This window comes from Rhinolophus sinicus, chromosome 5 (assembly GCF_057876585.1).
Source record: "Rhinolophus sinicus isolate RSI-liver-muscle chromosome 5, RSI-T2T, whole genome shotgun sequence".
Lineage (NCBI taxonomy): Eukaryota > Metazoa > Chordata > Mammalia > Chiroptera > Rhinolophidae > Rhinolophus > Rhinolophus sinicus.
In genome coordinates this window covers 70657502-70683635 of record NC_142505.1, presented here as the reverse complement: position 1 = coordinate 70683635, position 26134 = coordinate 70657502, and the positions used below count along the sequence as shown (strand labels likewise).

At 38.0% G+C, this 26134-nt stretch overlaps 1 protein-coding gene across 1 annotated transcript in view; it reads right to left on the bottom strand.

Moving 5' to 3' along the window:
* LOC109439854 (butyrophilin-like protein 3) overlaps nt 1–26134 on the bottom strand; it is a 50339-nt gene that overhangs the window by 7379 nt on the left and 16826 nt on the right. Inside the window, exon 3 of the mRNA XM_088798885.1 lies at nt 3999–4274. Coding sequence (XP_088655011.1) covers nt 3999–4274 — 276 coding nt within the window. The remainder of the gene's footprint in view (nt 1–3998; nt 4275–26134) is intronic.

The following is a 26134-nucleotide window of genomic DNA, read 5'->3' as shown; positions in this document are numbered from 1 at the left end:
CCCTTTTAGGTTTCTGATTTTGTTAATCAGTGTCTTCTCTCTTTTTCTCTTAGTAAGTCTAGCCAAGGGTGTGTCGATTTTGTTAATCTTCTCAAAGAACCAGCTCTTTGTCACATTAATTTTTTCTATTGTCTTTTTGTTCTCTATTTCATTTAGTTCTGCTCTAATTTTTATTATTTCCTTTCTTCTGCTGACTTGGGTTTTACTTGTTCTTTTTCTAGTTCTTTAAGGTGTAACATGAGGTTATTTATTTGGGAGTTTTCTTGTTTCTTGAGATAGGCCTGCAATGAGATAAATTTCCCTCTTAAAACTGCTTTCGCTGCATCCCAAAAATTTTGGTAGGATGTATTTTCATTGTCATTTGTTTCTTTGTATCTTTTGATCTCTCCTCTAATTTCTTCTTTGACCCAGTCCTTCTTTAAAAGTGTGTTGTTTAATCTCCATGTATTTGTGTTTTTTCCCGCTTTCTTTTTACAGTTGATATCCAATTTCAAAGCCTTGTGATCAGAGAATATGCATGGTATGATTTCAATCTTTTTAAATTTGTTGAGACTGATTTTATGTCCCAATATATGGTCTATCCTTGAGAATGTTCCATGTACACTAGAAAAGAATGTATAGTCTGATGTTTTAGGATGAAGTGCTCTATAAATGTCAATTATGTCCATTTCATCTAATGTGTCATTTAGGGCTACTATTTCGTTATTTATTTTCTGTTTGGATGATCTATCCATAGCTGTCAATGATGTATTTAAGTCCCCTAGTATGATTGTGTTTTGGTCAATTTCTCCCTTTAGTTCTGTTAGTAGTTGCTTGGTGTATTTCGGTGCTCCCTGATTGGGGGCATAAATATTGATGACTGTTATGTCTTCTTGTTGTACAGTCCCCTTCACCATTATGAAATGTCCATCTTTATCTCTTGTTATCTTTTTCACCTTGAAGTCTGTTTCATCTGATATCATTATGGCTACACCTGATTTTCTCTGGGTACCATTTGCTTGGTGTGTCAATTTCCACCCTTTCACTTTGAGTCTATGCTTGTCCTTGTAGCTGAGATGTGTCTCTTGGAGACAGCATATGGTTGGGTTTAGTTTTTTGATCCAATCTGCTACTCTGTGCCTTTTTATTGGTGAGTTCAGTCCATTTACATTTAGGGTGATTATTGATATGTGAGGATTTCCTGTCATTCTATCTTTAGTTTTCTGGTAAGGCTGTGTCTCCATTGTTTCTTTGCCTTTTTGTTGTTGTCTATTATTTCTGTGTGGTGGTATTCTATGATGTTTCCCTCTGTTTCTTCTTTTATTTCAGTATATATTTCAATTCTGGATTTATTTTGAGTGGTTACCCTTAAGTTTATGTAAAAGAAAGTTTGATATTTAGAGTATTCCATTATCTTCAGCACGCTTACTTTCTCCATTCCATATTCTGGTTCAGGCCTTTACTCTCCCGCTTTTTGAGTTTTGGTTGCCACAAATTGTCCCTGTTGATGGTGGTCGAATAGCCTCCTTTAGTATTTCTTGTAGTGGTGGTCGTGTATTAGAAAATTCCCTCAGCTTCTGTATGTCTGGAAAGGTCTTTATTCCTCCTTCATATCTAAAGGATATCTTTGCTGGATATATTATTCTTGGCTCATGGTTTCTCTCTTTCAATAGTTTGAATATTTGGTTCCACTCCCTCCTGGCTTGTAGAGTTTCTGCTGAAAAATCTGATGATAATCTAATGGGCTTTCCTTTGTAAGTTACCGTCTTCTTTTCCCTGGCTGCCTTGAGGATTCTTTCTTTGTCGTTGATTTTAGACAGCTTCAATACAATGTGCCTTGGAGAAGGCCTGTTGGGATTGAGGTAACTAGGTGTTCTATTTGCTTCTTGGATTCGAGGGTCCAGTTCTGTCCACAAATATGGGAAGTTCTCATCGACAATTTGTTTGAATATATTCTCTGTTCCCTTCTCTCTTTCTTCTCCTTCTGCTATGCCCATTATTCTTATATTGCTCTTTCTGATGGAGTCAAAAAGTTCTTTCATTTCTTTGAAGTCTCAAGTCTCTTTCTTCTTCTATCTGTGTCATTTCCAGGTTTCTATCTTCGATGTCACTGATTCTTTCCTCCATCTGGTCAACTCTACTACCTAAGCTGGTTATTTCATTCTTAATTTCTTCTATTGAGTTTGTAATCTCCAGAAATTCTCTTTGGTTCTTTTTTAAAATTTCAATCTCTTTCCCAAAATGCTCATGCTGTTCTTTGATTGAGTTTCTGAGTTCATTTAACTGCCTATCTGTGTTTTCTTGTATCTCGTTGAGTTTTTTCAGAACTGCAATCTTGAATTCTCTGTCACTTAAGTCACTCATTTCTGTATCTTCAAGTGCCTTCTCTGGAGACTTTTCACTTTCTTTCTGAGCTATCTTGTTGCCTTGGTTATTCATGGTGATTACTGGTTTACTATTTCTCTTCCTAGACATCTACAGGAGTGACTTCTGCAACAAGTTGATAGGAAGAGGTCTTTCTTTTGTTTTCCAGTACTTGTTGGTAGAATGTCTTATTATTTCTCCAACTGCAATTTATTTTTCTTCTCCCACACGGTAGTGCTGTTTTCTCTGCACTATTCCTGCTTCTCACACACTGGGGGGATTCCCTGGGAGACGGGCTTCTCCTCTGTTAATAGTTCGTCTAGGTCACAGGGCGCAGTGTCCCAGTGGGTATGCGGAGAGCTTTTGATGTTCCAAAGCTCTTCCAGCTCCAGATTCAGAGCCCGTATGTTTCAGCAGTTCTGTTTACCCCTGCAGGGATCCACCCAGATAGGTGGGGCCAGGGGCGGGGTAAGTTGTGAGAGGTGGCCCTGAGCAGTGGCGGCAACCACCACCGCAGCCGGTCCTGTTTCCACGGCTCCCTCCCCTTTGCCGGAACTAGTTGGGCTGTGAATTTGTGTCTGCGGCCCACAGTTCTCAAAACAGCAGATTTTCTGTTGTTTTGATCTGACACTGCTACTGTTTCGCTTCTAGCACCGGGCAGGTGGGGGCGGGGCGAGCTCTGGGAGGGGAGGGAGGGGGCGGCTAGTCTCAGTGCCTAAGGCTCCATTCTCTGCTCGGCAGTGCAGGCTTAAACCACCGTTTTCAGCCTTTTTCCCTCAGTCTTTTCTCCGAGGTCTCTGCCGTGAGCGTTGGGTTCAGCCGTGGTATATGCTGTCCCCTCAGCCCTGTGGACCACAAGCGGAGCCCTAGCAGTCCGAGTTCTTCCCTCACTCGCAGCTGCGGTAGTTCCGGGAAGCAGCGAGCTCGGAGCACTGAGCTAGGTCTGCGTCCTGCGCCCGCGCGGCTCCGTCTCCGCGCACTTCTCCCTTTCCTCCTCCCTCCACTCGCGCGAATCTCCCACCTGTAGGTGATTTCAGTCGGTAGTGGGCCTCTTCATCTTGCCTGTCTGCTGTGCAGGGAGTCCTTTGTGGAGTTTTTGTTGTTTGATTCGTTGTAAATTCCAGGGGAGTTTTACAGAGGCTCACCTCACGCCACCATTTTTCTGGAAGTTCCGCAAATGAACTCCTTTTACATTGATTGTAATTACTGACATATTTGGGTTTACACTAATTATGTTATTATTTTTAAATACTTACTGAAATGATCCAATTTTTATTATATTCTATTTCACAGAGCAATGTTTTAGTATTTATTTAGAAGTATTTTCTTTAATGAGCAAACATTTTTTTTCTCCTCGTTCCTCAAGTTAGCTTTCATAAATTTTGTGTGTGTTGATTTTGGATCATGAAGTTCGCATCATGAAGATGATCAGGTGATGAAGAAAATATTTGATTGTGTTCCTCTGCAGTTGTAAACAATTGTTTCCACCTAATCAAATGTTATTCTATTATCTTCTTTCTCATAGACCTTTGAGTTTCAAAACTAATTATTAAAACCGGACAATACTGCACAGCAATCCTGAGATAAAGACTTCTGTTCTCCCTCTGGGCTACACAAACACTCACCGTTCCCCACTCCTCCTTCTCCCCACTCACCTGTTATCCATACCCTGGATTCCACCTCTCGGCTCTGGTCAGAGTACTGGATAGAACATGATACGCTCCCAGCATTTTCTTGGACTATAAGGGAAGTCTCCACATCAAACAGACCCTGTCTGTCTGCATTCACCTTTGAATCTGAGGGCAAATCATGTTCTTGTGGGTCTTTCCACTTCACTGTCGGCTGGAGAAACCAGCCTGAGGACTTGCAGAGCAGCTGGATGCCTCCATCAACATATCCCATGATAGAAACCAGAGGAACTGAGCCCAACCCTGGGGAGAAGACAGGAAATGGATAATAGCAAAGATCATGTTCCAAGGCCACAGAAGTTCTGAGCCAGATTCAAGAATTCATAGAGATAACACTCCCACACTCCTTCTCTCCCTCATTTTCTCTCACAGACACATACATACTTATAACACTACTGGAAGCCCTGCCAATGGTCTTTGTTCAATTAACATACATTTAACAACTGCTATACGCCTGCATAATCCTAAACTCTACATATGATGTGAATAATACAGAGTTGCTTTTAATGAGGAACTTTTCAGGAGCTCAGCTGGGAAAGAGAGACCCGAACTGCCAGCTGTTAGAATAGCTAATTAAAGCAATAATGAGCCCAAATCAAATAACAGTGAAGCCTTTCATCATTTACTGTCCTAGTATATTCACAGGAAGACTCCTCCCTCCTCCATTTCCCCCCATAAATTGGCATGCTAGTCTAAGGTCAAGTGTATCTGTACAGAGGGGAGGGTTGTGTCACTATTGAGAGTGCTCTGAACAGAAGACTTCAACAGTTTCATGGATTCTGAGGTTGGGAGGAGGGCAAGGGGAAGGGCTAGTTGTGGAAAGTTACAGGGTACTGAGTCAGAGTGGCAAAAAATGTCTTCAAGTTTTCCCCCTCCTCTTCCTGATAAGGAGGCCGTGACAGTGGCACCTGAAGAAGACTCTGCCTCAGGCCTCAGACAGCGAGACTTAGGAATGAACTCACCTGAGCTAGGAATGCAAATACGTGTAAGGCACGTGTACCAGGCAGGGGCATGGGAGTCCTTAACAACACCTCCTCACGATACTGAAGGCATTGGCTGTGCAGCAAGGTTAGTGTCGGGGAGACAGCTTTTTCTTTTGAAGCACATCAAGTAAAGACTTTGTAATTGCCTATGATCAGGTCTTAAAAATCAGTAGGCTTTTCACCAGGAACCAGACTATCAGAACTCACTAACTAAACAGGGAGAAAAGTAAACAAATATATTTCATTGTGAAAAGCGCAACTATGGTTAAAAAGGAGGTCAAGGAGGTAGTGACTAACTGTCAGGGGAAGTCACACCATCCTAGAGGTGACATTTGTCCCTTTCTGTGACAGATGGAGGGGAGTTTTATAGGTGGACAAGTCAGGAAGAGGGAGAAGCATGCCAGACAGGAGGTCAGGTAGACACCATGGTGCAGAAAGCAGACATGGAAACTCAACTGACAACAGTAGACCAGGGACCTGAGTGATAAAGTTAAACAAGGTGATTGCCTACTGAAATTGAAGCTTCCAATAGGATTCAGGGTCTCATAACATAACAGCCAAAATGTCCAGTTTCAATTAAAAGTTACCCAACATAGGAAGAAACAGAAAGATGTTATCTTAAATTATAATAGGGACTTCCGGAAAAATGGCGGAGTGAGGTGAGCCTCTGTAAAGCTACCCTGGAATTTACAAAGAATCGAACAACAAAAACTCCACAAAGGACTCCCTGCACAGCAGACAGGCAACACGAAGAGGCCCACTACTGACTGAAATCACCTACAGGTGGGAGATTCGCGCGAGTGGAGGGAGGAGGAGGAAAGGGAGAAGCGCGCGGCAGAGACGGAGCCGCGCGGGCACAGGACGCAGACCTAGCAGTGCGCCGAGCTCGCTGCTTCCCGGAACTACCGCAGCTGCGGGAGAGGGAAGAACTCGGACTGCTAGGGCTCCGCTTATGGCCCACAGGGCTGAGGGGGCAGCATATAACACGGCTGAACCCAACGCTCACGGCAGAGACCTCGGAGAAAAGACTGAGGGAAAAAGGCTGAAAACGGTGGTTTAAGCCTGCACTGCCGAGCAGAGAACGGAGCCTTAGGCACTGAGACCAGCCACCCCCTCCCTCCCCTCCCAGAGCTTGCCCCGCCCCCACCTGCCCGGTGCTAGAAGCGAAACAGTAGCAGTGTCAGATCAAAACAACAGAAAATTTGCTGTTTTGAGAATTGTGGACCGCAAACACAAATTCACAGCCCAACTATTTCCAGCAAAGGGGAGAGACCTGTGGAAGCAGGACCGGCTGTGGTGGTGGTCGCCGCCATTGCTCTGGGCCACCTCTCACAACTCACCCCGCCCCTGACCCCACCTATCTGGGCGGATCCCTGCAGGAGTAAACAGAACTGCTGAAATATATGGGCTCTGAATCAGGAGCTGGAAGAGCTTTGGAACATCAAAAGCTCTCCGCATACCCACCGGGACACTGCGCCCTGTGACCTAGACGAACTATAAACAGAGGAGAAGCCCGTCTCCCAGGGAATCCCCCCATTGTGTGAGAAGTTGGAATAGTGCAGAGAAAACATAGCACTATTGTGTGGGAGAAGAAAAATAAGTTACAGTTGGAGAAATAATAAAACATTCTACCAACAAGTACTGGCAAACAAAAGAAAGACCGCTTTCTATCAACCTGTTGCAGAAGTCACTCCGGTAGATGTCTAGGAAGAGAAATAGTAAACCAGTAATCGCCATGAATAACCAAGGCAACAAGATAGCTCAGAAAGAAAGTGAAAAATCTCCAGAGAAGGCACTTAAAGATACAGAAATATGTGACTTAAATGACAGAGAATTCAAGATTGCAGTTCTGAAAAAACTCAACGAGATACAAGAAAACACAGGTAGGCAGTTAAAGGAACTCAGAAACTCAATCAAAGAACAGCATGAGCATTTTGGGAAAGAGATTGAAATTTTAAAAAAGAACCAAATAGAATTTCTGGAGATTAAGAACTCAATAGAAGAAATTAAGAATGAAATAACCAGCTTAGGTAGTAGAGTTGACCAGATGGAGCAAAGAATCAGTGACATCGAAGATAGAAACCTGGAAATGACACAAATAGAAGAAGAAAGAGACTTGAGACTTAAAAGAAATGAAAGAACTCTACAAGAACTTTATGACTACATCAGAAAGAGCAATATAAGAATAATGGGCATACCAGAAGGAGAAGAAAGAGAGAAGGGAACAGAGAATATATTCAAACAAATTGTCGATGAGAACTTCCCAAATTTGTGGACAGAACTGGACCCTCGAATCCAAGAAGCAAATAGAACACCTAATTACCTCAATCCCAACAGGCCTTCTCCAAGGCACATTGTATTGAAGCTGTCTAAAATCAATGACAAAGAAAGAATCCTCAAGGCAGCCAGGGAAAAGAAGACGGTAACTTACAAAGGAAAGCCCATTAGATTATCATCAGATTTTTCAGCAGAAACTCTACAAGCCAGGAGGGAGTGGAACCAAATATTCAAACTATTGAAAGAGAGAAACCATGAGCCAAGAATAATATATCCAGCAAAGATATCCTTTAGATATGAAGGAGGAATAAAGACCTTTCCAGACATACAGAAGCTGAGGGAATTTTCTAATACACGACCTGCACTACAAGAAATACTAAAGGAGGCTATTCGACCACCATCAACAGGGACAATTTGTGGCAATCACAACTCAAAAAGGGGGAGAGTAAAGGCCTGAACCGGAATATGGGAATGGAGAAAGTAAGCGTGCTGAAGAAAATGGAATACTCTAAATATCAAACTTTCTTTTACATAAACTTAAGGGTAACCACTCAAAATAAATCCAGAATTGAAATATATACTGAAATAAAAGAAGAAACAGAGGGAAACATCATAGAATACCACCACACAGAAGTAATAGACAACAACAAAAAGGCAAAGAAACAATGGAGACACAACCTTACCAGAAAACTAAGGATAGAATGACAGGAAATCCTCACATATCAATAATCACCCTAAATGTAAATGGACTGAACTCACCAATAAAAAGGCACAGAGTAGCAGATTGGATCAAAAAACTAAACCCAACCATATGCTGTCTCCAAGAGACACATCTCAGCTACAAGGACAAGCATAGACTCAAAGTGAAAGGGTGGAAATTGACACTCCAAGCAAATGGTACTCAGAGAAAATCAGGTGTAGCCATAATGATATCAGATGAAACAGACTTCAAGGTGAAAAAGATAACAAGAGATAAAGATGGACATTTCATAATGGTGAAGGGGACTGTACAACAAGAAGACATAACAGTCATCAATATTTATGCCCCCAACCAGGGAGCACCGAAATACACCAAGCAACTACTAACAGAACTAAAGGGAGAAATTGACCAAAACACAATCATACTAGGGGACTTAAATACATCATTGACAGCTATGGATAGATCATCCAAACAGAAAATAAATAACGAAATAGTAGCCCTAAATGACACATTAGATGAAATGGACATAATTGACATTTATAGAGCACTTCATCCTAAAACATCAGACTATACATTCTTTTCTAGTGTACATGGAACATTCTCAAGGATAGACCATATATTGGGACATAAAATCAGTCTCAACAAATTTAAGAAGATTGAAATCATACCATGCATATTCTCTGATCACAAGGCTTTGAAATTGGATATCAACTGTAAAAAGAAAGCGGGAAAAAACACAAATACATGGAGACTAAACAATATACTTTTAAAGAAGGACTGGGTCAAAGAAGAAATTAGAGGAGAGATCAAAAGATACATAGAAACAAATGACAATGAAAATACATCCTACCAAAATTTTTGGGATGCAGCGAAAGCAGTTTTAAGAGGGAAATTTATCTCATTGCAGGCCTATCTCAAGAAACAAGAAAACTCCCAAATAAATAACCTCATGTTACACCTTAAAGAACTAGAAAAAGAAGAACAAGTAAAACCCAAGGTCAGCAGAAGAAAGGAAATAACAATAATTAGAGCAGAAATAAATGAAATAGAGAACAAAAGACAATAGAAAAAGTTAATGTGACAAAGAGCTGGTTCTTTGAGAAGATTAACAAAATTGACAAACCCTTGGCTAGACTTACTAAGATAAAAAGAGAGAAGACGCTGATTAACAAAATCAGAAACGTAAAAGGGGAAGTTATCACGGACACCACAGAAATACAAAGGATCATCCAAGAATACTATGAAGGACTATATGCCACCAAATTCAACAACCTAGAAGAAATGGATAAGTTCTTAGAAACATATAGCCTTCCAAGGCTGAACCATGAAGAACTGGAAAATCTAAACAGACCGATCACCAGTAACGAAATTGAATCAGTCATCCAAAACCTTCCTAAAAGCAAAAGTCCGGGACCAGATGGCTTCACTAGTGAATTCTACCAAACCTTCAAAGAGGATCTAATACCAATTCTGCACAAACTCTTCCAAAAAATTGAAGAACAGTACTCCCCAACTCATTTTATGAGGCCAACATTACCCTGATACCAAAACCTGGTAAGGACAGCACAAAAAAAGAAAACTACAGACCAATATCTCTGATGAATACCAATGCAAAAATCCTAAATAAAATCTAGGAAATCGAATACAACAATGCATTTAAAAGATTATTCATCATGACCAAGTGGGGTTCATCCCTGGGGCACAAGGATGGTTCAACATACGCAAATCCATCAATGTGATACATCACATAAACAAAATAAAGGACAAAAATCATATGATTATATCAATTGATGCAGAAAAAGCATTTGACAAGATACAACATCCATTTATGATTAAAACACTTAATAAAATAGGTATAGAAGGAAAATACCTTAACATAATAAAGGCCATAGATGACAAGCCCTCTGCTAATCTCATAATTAATGGAGAAAAACTGAAGCCCTTTGCTCTACGTTCAGGAACACGACAGGGATGTCCCCTATCACCTCTGCTTTTCAACATAGTGTTGGAAGTCCTTGCCAGAGCAGTCAGGCAAGAGAAAGAAATAAAAGGCATCCAAATTGGGAATGAAGAAGTTAAATTATCACTCTTTGCAGATGACATGATGCTATATATAGAAAACCCTAATGACTCCACCAAAAAGCTATTAGAAACAATCAACGAATACAGTCAAGTTGCTGGCTACAAAATCAACGCACAAAAGTCCATTGCCTTCCTATATACCAACAATGAAATATCAGAAAAAGACATACAAAAAACAATTCCTTTTGCAATTGCAGCCAAAAGAATAAAATACCTAGGAATAAACTTAACCAAGGATGTGAAAGACCTATATGCTGAAAACTATAAGACTTTTTTGAAAGAAATTGAAGAAGACACAAAGAAATGGAAAGACATTCCGTGCTCATGGATTGGAAGAATCAACATAGTTAAAATGGCCATATTACCCAAAGCAATATACAGATTCAATGCAATCCCCATCAAAATCCCAATGGCATTTTTTAAAGAAATAAAACAAAAAATCATCAGATTTGTTTGGAACCACAAAAGACCCCGAATAACCAAAGCAATCTTAAGAAAAAAGAACTATAATGGAGGTATCACACTTCCTGACTTTGGCTTGTACTACAGGGCCACAATAATCAAAACAGCATGGTATTGGCAGAAAAACAGACACATAGACCAATGGAATAGAATTGAGAACCCAGAAATAAAACCACATAAATATGGATAGATAATTTTTGAAAAAGAAGCTAAAAACATACAATGGAGCAAAGACAGCCTCGTCAATAAATGGTGCTGGGAGAATTGGATAGCCACGTGGAAAATAATGAAACTGGACTGCTATTTGTCACCATGTACCAAAGTTAATTCAAAATGGATCAAAGACTTAAGCATAAGACCTGACACAATAAACTGCATAGAAGAAAACATAGGTACTAAACTTATGGATCTTGGGTTCAAAGAGCATTTTATGAATTTGACTCCAAAGGCAATGGAAGTAAAAGCTAAAATAAACGAATGGGACTATGTGAAACTTAAAAGCTTCTGCACAGCAAAAGAAACCATTGACAAAATAAAGAGGCCACCAACTGAATGGGAGAAGATTTTTGCAAACAGTGCCTCCAATAAGGGGCTAGTATCCAGAATATACAAGGAACTCATGCAACTCAACAACAAAAAAACAAACAACCCAATTGAAAAATGGGCAGAGGACTTGAAGAGACATTTCTCCAAAGAGGACATACAAATGGCAAATAGACATATGAAAAAATGCTCAACATCACTAATCATCAGAGAAATGCAAATCAAAACCACAATGAGATATCACCTCACCCCAGTCAGAATGGCGATCATCAGCAAGACAAATAGTAACAAATGTTGGAGAGGCTGTGGAGAAAAAGGAACCCTCATACACTGTTGGTGGGAATGCAGACTGGTGCAGCCATTATGGAAGGCAGTGTGGACGTTCCTCAAAAAATTAAAAATAGAATTACCGTATGACCCAGCAATCCCACTCCTAGGTATCTACCCAAAAAATCTGAAAACATTTATCCATAAAGACACGTGTGCTCCAATGTTTATTGCAGCTTTATTTATGGTGGCCAAGACATGGAAACAACCAAAATGTCCTTCGATAGATGAATGGATGAAGAAGTTGTGGTATATATACACAATGGAATACTATTCGGCAGTAAGAAAAGATGATATAGGAACATTTGTGACAACATGGATGGATCTTGAGAGTGTAATGCTGAGTGAAATAAGTCAGACAGAAAAAGCAGAGAACCATGTGATTTCACTGATATGTGGTATATAAACCAAAAACAACAAAAGAACAAGACAAATGAGAAACAGAAACTCATAGACACAGACAATGGTTTGGTTGTTGCCAGAGGGTAAGGGGGGTGGGGGGTGGGGGGTGGGAGATGAGGGTAAGGGGGATCAAATATATGGTGATGGAAGGAGAACTGACTCTGGGTGATGAACACACAATGGGATTTATAGATGATGTAATACAGAATGGTACACCTGAAATCTATGTAATTTTACTAACTATTGTCACCTCAATAAATTTAATATCAAAAAAATAAAATAAAATAAAATGGTTAAGATGGTATTTAAAAAAAAATGCAATTTCTCTTGAAGATAATGAAAAATAGAACACCTCACCAAAACATAGAATCTATTTTTAAAAAGAACCAAATGGAAATTATATAACTGAAAAAACAATAACAAATAAAAAACTTACCTAACGGGCTCAGTACTAGAATGGAAGTGACAGAAGATAGGATCAGTGAACATGGGGATAGATGAATAGAATTTACCAAATTCAGGCAATAGAAATAAAATAGTATTTTTTTTACAGTATGCCACCATCCCCCTACCCCCAGACCTTTGGAACCTTAGCAAAATAGCAAACATTTGGAACATCAGAATCCCAGAAAGAGAGGAGAGGGATAGGAGGACTGAAAAACTATTTGAAAAAATGATGGCTGATCAACTCCCATATTTAGTGAAAAGCACAAAACAACAATTTCAAAAAACTGAGTAAATACCAAATAGGAGAAACCCAACGAAATTCACACTTACATCGATAAAAATTAAATTTCTGAAAACTGAAGATGAAGAAAAAATCATGAAAGCAGCCAGTACGTTCTCCAATGCAAGAAAATTAGAGAATTTGTTGCTAGCCAACCTAGCCTTAAAGAATGGTTAGTGTATAGCATAGGGAATATAGTCAATAATATTTTAATAACTATGTGTGGTATCATGTGGGTACTAGAGTTGTTGGGGTGATCACTTCATAAGTTATATAAACGTCTAACCATTAAGTTGCACACCTGAAACTAGTATAATTATTTTAAAAATAAATAAAAAATAAACTAGAAAAAAAGAATGGTTAAGGAAATTCTTCATGCCAAAAAATAATAATAATAATAAAAATTGATAAAAGAAGTCATGTTAGAACATTAGGAAGGAAGAAAGAAACAATGACGAGAGCAAAAATAAAATAGATTATCCTCATGAGTTTTGAAAATTCATTTGATAGCTGAAGCAAAACAAAAGTATAAACTATCTGATGTGGTGCACAAGGCAATATTAATTCAAACTGTGCAGGAAAAAGGATGTAAGTAAGGTTTCCACATTTTTTTTAAGGCAACAAAATGTCAATGCCAGTAGACTGTGATAAAATATTTTTGTATGTTGTAATATCCAAAGCAACTGCTAAGAAAACTATGCAAAGTGATATGTTCAAAACACTACAATTACTCAAGGTGGAATCCTAAAAAAAATGTTCTCATAACTCAGAGTCAGAGAGAGAGAGAGAGAGAGAGAGAGAGAGAGAGAGAGAGAGAAACAAATGAAGGAGAAACAGAGGAAGCAACCAGAAACAAACAGCATATGTAAGCCCTAAATATCAATAACTACTTAAATATTAATTGTCTAAATTAATTAATTAATTAACCAATTAGAAGTTGAAATTGGCAAAATAGTTTTGTTTTTTTTTAAAGACCCAAGTAACCAGAGGGCAAGGGGGGGAGGGAGGTGGCAGATGAGGGTAAAAGTGATCAAATATATGGTGATGGAAGGAGAACTGACACTGGGTAGTGAACACACAATGTGATATATAGATGATGTAATACAGAATTGTACATCTGAAATCTATGTAATTTTACTAACAATTGTCTCCCCAATAAACTTTAATTTTAAAAAAAGACCTAAGAATAAGCTGCTTATAAGAAACTCATGTCAAATACAATGACAATGTAAGCTAAAATTAAAAGGATATCAATAAATAAACATATGTACGTACTGTTGGTGGTCACCCTCCAAGAACAGGATGGCACCATTCCCCCACCCCCACTTCACTCAAAATTTATACAGATGTCAAGAATGATGACATCATATATGTACCAAAAAGATATGATAATGTTTATTACTCAGATAATGAGCCTTTCTAGGGAGACAGAGCAGGCCCCTAAGAATACCTGAAAATGGCATAAGAAGGTAGAGATAGGAGACTGGCTTGTTTTTTTAAACTCTGGTTGGAGGGACAATCTGAGGTAAACTTTTCTTCATATGTCGGGCAAGGATTTCATGATTTGAACTCCTCACTGAAACCGAATGAGGGAGTATCAGGTCTTTCTCATCAGCTTGCTCAGATGTGGGGCAAAACAGGAAGGGGAAGTAGTATGGGTTAAGAACTTGTCAGCATTAAAACACCAAAAAATAGAGTCAGATATTTATTACATATACATGCAAACATTAATTTTTTAAAAACAGGAGCAGCTATATTAATATCAAATAAAGTATATTTCAGAAGAAAGAAAATTACAAGAGATAGAGACAGACGAAACACAATGAAAAAAATTATGAATGCACCAAATCAATGTCACAATCCTAAATATGCATGCATCCAACAACAGTTTTTTTTAAAAAATAAAGACAAATTTTCAATTGTAGTTGAAAATTTCAACACCCACTCTCAGCAATTGATAGAATTATTCATCAGAAAAATCAGAAAAGAGACAGAATTTCTGAAAATACTCAACCAACAGAACCTAAATGAGATATATAGAATACTCTTTCTAACAACAGCAAAAGACATATTCAAGGGCCAATGAAACATCACCAAATTGACCATATCTTGGTCCATGAACAAACATTAACAAATTTGAAATACAAGTGAAATTATACACAGTATGAATGATTTTCCCAGACAAACAAATCTGAGAGAGTTCATCACCACTAGACCTGCCTAACACAAAATCCTGAAAAGATTTCAAGCTGAAATAAAAATATACTCATCAGCTACATGAAAACATATAAAGGTATGAAGTACACTGCTAAAGATAAATATATACTCAGATGTACAAAACTTTAATTCTGCAACAGGATGGTGTGCTAACCACTTAACTATAATATAAAGGGTAAAGGAAAGAAGTATTAAAAATAACTATAGCTGCTATAATTTGCTACAGAGTAAACAATATAAAAAGAGGTAAATTGTGATATCAAAATACAAAAGAAGGGATTCCCAGTCAAGATGGTGGAGTAGGTTAATGCTGTGCTTACCTCTTCTCACAACCACATCAAAATTAAAAAATTACACCTGAAGTCTAGCTGAACAGAAGTCCTATGACTACATATAGTGCCAGGTGGGTACTAGACTAGGTGGGGGGGAATCACTTCTTAAATTTTATAAATACCTAATCATTATGCTGTACACCTTAAATTAATGTAAAATAATATTGAATGTCAACTGTAATTGAAAAATTAAAAGGGGGGAAATAGAGAGGAAAATACAAAAAAAGGGGTATAAAAGGGTGAAGCTTTTGGAGGTGATTGAAGTTAAGTTGCTATCAGCTTAAAATGGATTGTTTTGTCTATGAGATATTTTATATAAATTTCATGGTAACCACAATGCAAAAACTTAGAAGGTTCTCAAAAGACAAAAAAAAAAAAAAAAGGGAATCATAGCATACTAGCATGGAAAATCTCCAATTCACAAAGACAAGCAGCAAGAGAAGGAAAAAAAGAACAATGAAACTACAAAACAGCTGAAAGAAATAAGATGGTACTAGTAAGTCCTTAAATATCAATAATTACTCTACATGTAAATGGACTGAATTCCTCAATCAAAAGGCACAGAGTAGCTGTATAAATAAGAAAAGCAAGACCCAACTACATGCTGCTTACAAGAGACTCACTTCTGCTTTAAGAACACACATAGGTGCAAATTGAAGAAATAGAAAAAGATATTGCATGCAGTAGAGACCAAAAGGAAGCAGAGATAGTTAGGTCTATAGCAGACAAAACAGACTTTAAGCCAAGAACAGTAATAAGAGACAAAGAAGATCATTATATGATGATAAAGGGGATGATTCATTAAGAATATATAACAATCATAAATATACACATGCAACATTAAAGCACCTAAATACATTAAGCAAATATTATCAGATCTGAAGGGAGAAATAGACAATACAATAATAGTGGGGAACTCCAATACTCTCCCCTCAGCAAGAGGAAATCAGATAGAAAATCAATAAGGAAACATTAGATTTGAACCATGCATTCGATCAAATGAACCTAACAGCCACTTAGAGAACATTCTATCCAACATCAGCAGAATATACATTCTTCTGAAGTACACATGAAACATTCTGCAGGATACATCATATAATAGGCAGTAAAATGAGTCATAGCAAATTTAAGAAGACTGAAATTATACCAAGTACAGTGGTACCTCGGTTTTCAAATGTAATCCACGAGTTCTCAAACATTCGAAAACAGCCGACAGCTAGGCCTCAGGATCTTGTACTCAGAGGAAGCCGTGTGACATGTTCGACTTCTGAGTTTTGTTCAAAAACCGAAGCATTTACTTCCGGGTTTACGGCATTCACAAACCAAAATGTTCATCCATGGAGATGTTCGAAAACCAAGGTACCACTGTATTTATTCCAACTACAGTGGTATGAAACTAGAAGTCAACAAATTGAAGAAAGCTAGAAAATCTACAAATATGTGGAAATTAACACACTGCTGAACAACCAATGGTTCAAAGAAGAAACGGAAAGAGAAGTAAAAAAGAAAATTCAAAACAAAGCAAAATTGAAACTCTACATATCAAAACCTGTGAAATGCTGCAAAAGCAGTTCTGAAGCTAAGTTTATAGTGATAAATACATATATTAATAAAATAGAATGATCTAGAATAAACAGCCTAACTTATACCTCAAGGAACTAGAAAAAGGAGAGCAAACTAAGCCTAAAGTTAGCAGAAGGAAGAAAATAACAAAGATCAAAGCAGAAATAAATGAAATAGAGACCGGGAAATAATAGAAAAAAATCAAAATGAATTCAGCAGCACATGAAAAGGATCACACATCAGGTCCAAGTGGGGTTTAATCCCTGGGAGGTAAGAGTGGTTCAGCATGAAATAATAAATGTGATACACTTATTAATAGAATGGAAGATAAAAATTATATTACTATCTTAACAGATGCAGAAAAAGCATTTGACAAAATACAACGTTTTATGATAAAAACCGTCAACAAATTGGATATAGAAGGAACATACCTCAACATAATAAAAGCCATATATGTATGACAAACACACAGCTAACATTATACTCAATGGTGAAAAACTAAAGTTTTCCTATAAGATAAGGGCACCCACTCTCGCCATCTTACTCAACATAGTATTATAGGTCCTTCATAATGTTTCATTCAAAATCATTTTGTTATAATGTTGATGAGGAAAAAAAAGATTCCCAGCTGGGACCACTGTCTGCGTGGAGGCTGCGCATTCCCCCAATGTCTGTGTGGGTTTTCTCTGGGAATTCCAGTTTCCTCCCACATCCCAAAGATGTGCACATTAGGTTAATTGGCATGTCTAAATTGTCCCAGTATAAGTGAGTATAGGAGTGTGTGTGAGTGCACCCAGCCATGGAATGGGGTCCTGTCCAGGGTTGGTTCTCACCTTACACCCTGAGCTGCTGGAAGAGGTGTCAGCCACCCATGATCCTGAACTGCATTAAGCAAGTTTGAAAATAATTATCTTATTTCTTAAATGTATGTACAGTTCACATTTATTTCAAAACTTAGTATTAGAAGTGTTTAGAGTCTTTATTTAGAAGTTCAGTGATGTTTTTGTGACCAAAAATATGCCATAGGAACTTAACTCTTGTTTATATCAGTTACCCTATGGTAAAACTGGTTTTGTTATGTTTCATTTAAAGTCACAGTTTCCAAGAACCAAGTGAGGACTTACAAAACTGACAAGGAAGTAAAAGATATTCAAATTAAAACAGAAGAGGTAAAATTGTTATGTGCAGATGATATGATTTTATATATAGAAAATCCTAAAGACTAGGCCAAAGTAAAATAAAATGAAAACTGTTTGGAACTAATCAGCTATTAACCTTTAAAAAACAGCCAGATGTTTCTCCAGCAAAATGGGTTTATTTGGAAACAACAAAGAATTGCAATTTGGGACATGAAGTCTAATGGTAAACCAAACACAAATCCAGAGATGCAAAGGGGAGGAATGTTCTTTTATGGAATGGGAACAGCACTTGTAAACGAAGAGTCAGGTGGAGGAAACTGAAAGTTTGAAGTACAGTGACTTTTCATTGGCTGAGTTATGGTAGTCTCCCATTGTCCCAGCTGTTACCGGACAAAGAGGAATCTTTTCTTCCTCCTGCTGAGGTAGTAAAGTAGTCACACTTCCTATCAGAGGTGAAAGGTACATTTCTTCCTGTTAGGTCAGTCATGTGTGTTGAGTGACACATTGCTGAAAGTTCTCTATTCTAGCCTTCTGACTCCATTTTAAATAAGGTTTCTGTTTATTAATTTTTATATAAGAAATGCAGTAAAGTTTCATGACATAAATGCAACATAGGGAAATCAGTTGAGTTTCTATACACTAACAACTAAATATCTGAAGAAGAAATAAAGAAAACCATCCCATTAATAATAGCATCAAAAACAATAAAATACTTAGGAATACATTTAACCGAGGACGTGAAAGACCTCTACAATTAAAACTACAAGATTTTGATGAAATAAATTGAAGACACAAACAAATGGAAAATATTCTGTATTTCTGAATAGAATTAATATTGTTAAAATGTTCATATTACCCAAAGCCATCTATAGATTCGATGCAACCCCTATCAAAATTCCAGTGACATTTTTTACAGAAATAGAAAAAAAATACTAAAATTTGTGTGGATAGATAGGTGGCATGAGGCGAGCCTCTTAAAACCTCCCCTGGAATTTACAACAAATTGAACAGCTATATTTCCACAAACAACTCTCTGCACAGCAGACAGGCAAGACTAAGAGACACACAATTGAAATCATCTAAAATTGGGCAAATTGGGAGAGCAGGGTAGGAGAGAAGGGGGAAGTGGGGAGATGCGGGCCAAGTGGCTAAAGGACGCAGACCAGAGCTCCCAGCTCCAAGCTTCCTGCATTCTGGAGCTATAGCAGTCACAGAAAAGGGAAGAATTTGGACTTCTCCTGCTCCCCTTATGGCCCACAGTCCCACCTGAGGGATGCGCATATAATATGGCTGAACCCACCACTCATGGCAGAGAGCCTGGAGCAAATACTGAGGAAAGTAGGGTGAAAATAGTGGTTTAAGCCCTCATTGCCAAGCAGAGGGTGGATAGCATAGACACGGAGCCTACCACTCCCTCCCTACCCTCCTAGAGCTCTCCCTGCCCCCACCTGCCCAGTGATACAAGCAAAACAGTAGCAGTGTCAGATCAAAAGAACAGAATATTTGCAGTTCTGAGAATTGTGGTCCACAGACACAGATTCAAAAGCCCAACTAGTTCTGGCAAAGGGGAGGGAGCTGTGGAAGCAGAACTAGCTGTGCTGGTGGTCACAGCCATTGTTCAGAGTCACCTCTCACAACCCAACCGCCCCTGCCCCCACCTATCTGTTATCCCAGTGGTAAACAGAGCCAGTGAAACACACAGGCCCTGAAACTGGTGCAGGAAGAGCTTTGGAACTTCAGAAGTTCTCCACATCCCCCATGGAGGCAGTGCCTGAAACCCAGGCAACATGCTCACAGAGGACAAGCCCACCTTCCAAGGAAACCGCCACCCTCTATTGTGTGAGAAACTGGAACAGTGCAGAGAAAATATAACCTACAGCATGAGAGAGGATAAAAGGCTGCAGTCAGAGAGAAAATAAAACATTCCGCCAACACCTACTGGAAAACAAAAGAAAGACATCTTCCAATCAACGTGTTGCAGAATCCACTTCTGTAGATGTCTAGGAAGAGAAATAATAATTCATCATTGCCATGAATAACCAAGGTAACAAGGCAGCTCAGAAAGACAATGAAAAGTCTCCAGAAAATGAACTCAAAGACATGGAAATACATGACTTAAATGACAGAGAATTCAAGATTGCAGTTCTTAAAAAACTCAATGAGATGCAAGAAAACACAGAAAGGCAGTTTAATGAACTCAGAAACACAATCAAAGAACAACATGAACATTTTACCAAAGACATTGAAAATTTTAAAAAGAACCAAATAGAACTTCTGGAGATTGAGAACTCAATAAAATAAATGAAGAATGAAATAACCAGCTTAGGTAATAGAGTTGACCAGATGGAGGAAAGAATCACTGACATCGAAGATAGAAATCTAGAAATGACACATATGGAAGAAGAGAGAGACTTGAGACTTAAAAGAAATGAAAGAACTCTACAAGAACTTTCTGACTTCATCAGAAAGAGCAAAAGAATAATCAGTATACCAGAAGGAGAAGAAAGGGAGAAAGGAACTGAGAGTCTATTCAAACAAATAGTTGGCAAGAACTTCCCAAATTTGTGGAAAGAACTGATCCTCGAATCCAAGAAGCAAATAGAACACCTAATTACCTCAACCCCAACAGACCTTATCCAAAGCACATTGTATTGAAGCTGTCAGAAATTAATAACAAAGAAAGAATCCTCAAGGCAGCCAGGGAAAAGAAGATGGTAACCTAGAAAGGAAAGCCCATTAGATTGTCATCAGATTTTTCAGCAGAAACTCTACAAGCCAGGAGGGCGTGCAATCAAATATTCAAACTATTGAAAGAGGGAAATTATGAGCCAAGAATAATATATCTAGCAAAGATGTCCTTTAGATATGAAGGAGGAATAAAGACCTTTCCAGACATATAGAAGATGAGGGAATTTTTCTAACACATGACCTGCACTACAAGAAATATTGAAAGAGGCTATTAGACCTGAAAAAGAAAAAAAAGAAAAAGAATACAAAACTATGAGTCGTATTACAAACAGTCCAGACTGGCAAAAATGGCAAACCCTACACGAAATAGGACACTACACTTAAACATAACATACAGGGTTAAGAAGAAAAAAAAGAGGAAAAAGACAACTTGGTATTCAGCGCAGAAATCTACTCACAGCATAAATAGTAATAATTTGTGACAACAAAAACATAAAAGAGGAGAGAGTAAAGGTCTGAACCAGCAAAAGGGAATGGAGAAAGGAAGGATGTTGAAGAAAATGTTATACTTTAAATACGAAATTTTCTCTTACATAAACTTAATGATAACCATTCAAAAACAAAAAAGCAAGAACTGAAATATATAACATAAAAAAACGAAGAAACAGAAAAATCATGGAATACCTCCACACTGAAATAATAGACGGCAACAAAAAGACAAAGAAACAATGGAGACACCGTCCTACCAGAAAACCAGAGATAGAACGATAGGAAAGCCTAATATCAATAATCACCCTAAATGTAAATGGAGTGAACTCACTAATAAAAAGGCACAGAGTATTAGATTAGATAAAAAAAACTAAACCCAACCACATACTGCTTCCAAGAGATTCACTCAGCTACAAGGACAAATATAGACTCAAAGTGAATGGGTGGAAACTGACCCTCCAAGCAAATTATATTCAGAGAAAAGCAGATGTATCCATACGGATTATCAGATGATACAGACTTCAAGATAAAAAAGGTAATAAGAGAGAAAGATAGACATTTCATAATGTTGCAGGGGACTATTCAACAAGAAGACATCAATATTTATGCCCCCAATCACTGAGCACCGAAGTATAAAAAGCAACTATTAACAGAGCAAAAGGGAGAACTTGACCAAAACACAATTATAGTAGGGGACCTAAAACGTCATTGACTGCTATGGCTAGATTATCCAAACAGAAAATTAATAAAGAAATATCAGTCCTAATTGACACAATCAATGAAATGAACATAATTGACATTTATAGAGCACTTCATCCTAGAACATCAGATTATGCATTCTTCTTTAGTGTACATGGACCATATATTGGAACATAAAACTAGATGTTGCAAATTTAAGAACATTGAAATCATACCAAGCATATTCCCTGATCACAAGGCTTTAAAATTGGATATCAACTGCAAAAAGAAAGCAGGAAAATCCACAAATATGTGGAGATTAAACAACATATTTTTAAAGACCGACTGGGTCAAAGAAGAACTAACAGGAGAGATCAAAAGATACATAGAAACAAATGAGAATGAAAATACATCCTACCAAAATTTTTGGAATGCAGCAAAAGCAGTTTTAAGAGGGAAATATATATCATTGCAAGCCTATCTCAAGAAAGAAGAAAAAGCCCAGATAAACAACTTCACATTACACCTAAAGAACTAAAAAAAAAAAAAAAAAAAAAAAAAAAGGCAAATAGAACCCAAGTCAGCAGAGGGAAGGAGATAATAAAAATCAGGGCAGAAGTAAATGAAATAGAGAACAAAAAGAAAATATTAATGCAACAAAAAACTGGTTCTTTGAAAAGATTAATAAAATTGACAAATCCTTGGCTAAACTCACTAAGAAAAAAGAGAAAAGACACAAATAAACAATATCAGAAATGAAAGTGGGAACGTTACCACAGATGTCACAGAAATATAAAAATCATCCAAGAATACTATGAAAGACTATATGCCACCAAATTCAATAACCTAGAAGAAATGGACAAGTTCTTATAAAAAATACAGCCTTCCTAGGCTGAATCACAAAGAATTGGAAAATCTAAATAGTCTGAACAACAGTAAGGAAATTGAAACAGTTATCAGAAACCTTTCAAAAAGCAAAAGTCCAGGACCAGATGGCTTCACTAGTGAATTCTACCAAACATTCAAAGAGGATCTAATACCAATCCTACTCAAACTCTTCCAAAACATTGAAGAAGAGACAATACTCCCTAACTCATTTTATGAGGCCAACATTACCCTGATACCAAAACCTGGTAAGGACAATACAAAAAAAGAGAACTACAGACCAATATCTCTTATGAATACAGACGCAAAACTCCTAAACAAAATTCTAACAAAGCAAATGCAACAATGCATTAAAATTCATCAAGACCAAGTGGGGTTCATCCCAAGGGCACAAGGATGGTCGAACATATGCAAATCGATCAATGTGATGCACCACATAAACAAAACAAAGGACAAAAATCATATGGTTATATCAATAGATGCAGAAATAGATGCAGATACAACATCCATTTATGATAAAACACTTAATAAAATGGGTATAGAAGGAAAATACCTTAACATAATAAAGGCCATATGTCACGCGGGGCGGCCTGCGGTGTCTCTGCTCCGGCTCCCCACATAAGAACGCAGGATATGGTGAGGCCAAAAAGGAACACCCACAGAGCCATAGGTAAGGGAGTCATACCACTATAGTCTTGCTGGCAGCTGGGTTGGAGACACAGGAAGCAGGAGCCACACTGTCTGCAACCTGCTGTCAACTTCTCTGCAATCTGCAACCTGCACTCCACCATGCTCACTGCAATCCGCGCTTGCCAGCTCAGCCACCATCTTCTTCCTAGCCCCCATTTTCTGCTAGCATAGCCACAGCAGTTATATTAGTGGCCAATGGCTCATTGGTCACAGCTGACGGCCAACTAGCCACAGCTGATGGCCATCCAATCACAGTTGATGGCCATTTACTACCTGAGCCAGCACTTTTCCACATGAGGCCGAGAACCTGGAAACTTCACTCCTGTCCCCACACCATATGACAAACACTCAGCTAATTTGATAATTAATGGTGAAAAACTGAAGCCCTTTGCTCTACGTTCAGGAACACGACAGGGCTGTCCCCTATCACCTCTGCTTTTCAACACAGTGTTGGAAGTCCTTGCCAGAGCAATCAGGCAAGAGAAAAAAATAAAAGGCATCCAAATTGGGAAGGAAGAAGTTAAATTGTCACTGTTTGCTGATGACATGATGCTATATATAGAAAACCCTAAAGACTCCACCAAAAAGCTATTAGAAACAATAAATGAATGCAGTAAAGTTGCCGGCTACAAAATCAACATACAAAAGTCCATTGCATTCCTATATACTAACAATGAAATCTCAGAAAAAGAACTTGTAAAAAATATTCCTTTTGCAATTGCAACAAAAAAAAATAAATTACCTAGGAATAAACTTAACCAAGGATGTGAAGGACCTATATGCTGAAAACTATAAGACACTTTTGAAAGAAATTGAAGAAGACACAAAGAAATGGAAAGACATTCCGTGCTCATGGATTAGAAGAATCAACATAGTTAAAATGGCCATATTACCCAAAGCAATATACAGATTCAATGCAATCCCCATCAAAATCCCAATGGCATTTTTTAAAGAAATAAAACAAAAAATCATAAGATTTGTATGGAACCACAAAAACCCCGAATAGCCAAAACAATCTTAAGAAAAAAGAACCACATTGGAGGTATCACGCTCCCTGACTTTAGCTTGTACTACAGGGCTACAATAATCAAAACAGCATGGTATTGGCAGAAAAACAGACACACAGACCAATGTAATAGAACTGAGAACCCAGAAATAAAACCACATAAATATGGACAGATAATTTTCGACGAAAAAGTCAAAAACATACAATGGAAAAAGACAGCCTCTTCAATAAATGGTGCTAGGAGAATTGGATAGCCACATGCAAAAGAATGAAACTGGACTGCTATCTGTCACCATGTACCAAAATTAATTCAAAACAGATCAAAGACCCAAACGTAAGCTGTGAAAAAATAATCTGTGTAGAAAACAACATAGGTACTAAATTTATGGACCTTGGGTTCAAAGAGCATTTTATGAATTTGACTTCACAGGCAATGGAAGTAGAAGCTAAAATAAATGAATGGGACTATACCAAACTAAAAAGCTTCTGCACAGCAAAAGAAACCATCGAAAAAATAAACAGGCAACCAACCGAATAGGAGAAGATTTTTGCAAACAGTGCCTCCGATAAGGGACTACATAATGTCCAAACTATATAAAAAACTCATACAACTTAATAACAAAAAATCAAATTAAGAAATGGGCAGAGGACCTGAAGCGACATTTCTCCAAAGAGAACATACAAATGGCCAATAGACATATGAAAAATTCTGAACATCACTAATCATCAGAGAAATGCAAATAAAACCCACAATGAGCTATCACCTCACCCTAGTTAGAATGGTTATCATCAACAAGACAAATAACAAGTGTTGGAGAGGCTGTGGAGAAGAAGGAACACTCGGGGGAGGAGGAGAAATGGCGGCATGAGGAGACCCTCTGTAAAGCTCCCCTGGAATTTACAACGAATCGAACAACAATAACTCCACAAAGGACTCCCTGCACAGCAGACAGGCAAAACGAAGAGGCTGACTACCGAAGTCACGTACAGGAGTAAACAGAACTGCTGAAACATACGGGCTCTGAATCTGGAGCTGGAAGAGCTTTGGAACATCAAAAGCTCTCTGCATACCCACCAGGACATTGTGCCCTGTGACCTAGACGAACTATTAACAGAGGAAAAGCCCGTCTCCCAGGGAATACCCGCATGGTGTGAGAAGCTGGAATACTGCAGAGAAAACATAGCACTACCATGTGGGAGAAGAAAAATAAGCTGCAGTTGGAGAAATAATAAAACATTCTACCAACAAGTACTGGAAAACAAAAGAAAGACCGCTTCATATCAACCTGTTGCAGAAGCCACCCCTGTAGATGTCTAGGAAGAGAAACAGTAAATCAGTAATTGCCATGAATAACTAAGGCAACAAGATAGCTCAGAAAGAAAGTGAAAAATCTCCAGAATAAGGCACTTAAAGATACAGAAATATGTGACTTAAGTGACAGAGAATTCAAGATTGCAGTTCTGAAAAAACTCAACGAGATACAAGAAAACACAGATAGGCAGTTAAATGAACTCAGAAACTCAATCAAAGAACAGCATGAGCATTTTGCGAAAGAGATTGAAATTTTAAAAAAGAACCAAAGAGAATTTCTGGAGATTAAAAACTCAATAGAAGAAATTAAGAATGAAATAACCAGCTTAGGTAGTAGAGTTGACCAGATGGAGGAAAGAATCAGTGACATCGAAGATAGAAACCTGGAAATTACACAGATGGAAGAAGAAAGAGACTTGAGACTGAAAAGAAATGAAAGACCTCTACAAGAACTTTCTGACACCATCAGAAAGAGCAATATAAGAATAATGGGCATACCAGAAGGAGAAGAAAGAGAGAAGGGAACAGAGAATATATTCAAACAAATCGTCGATGAGAACTTCCCAAACTTGTGGACAGAATTGGACCCTCGAATCCAAGA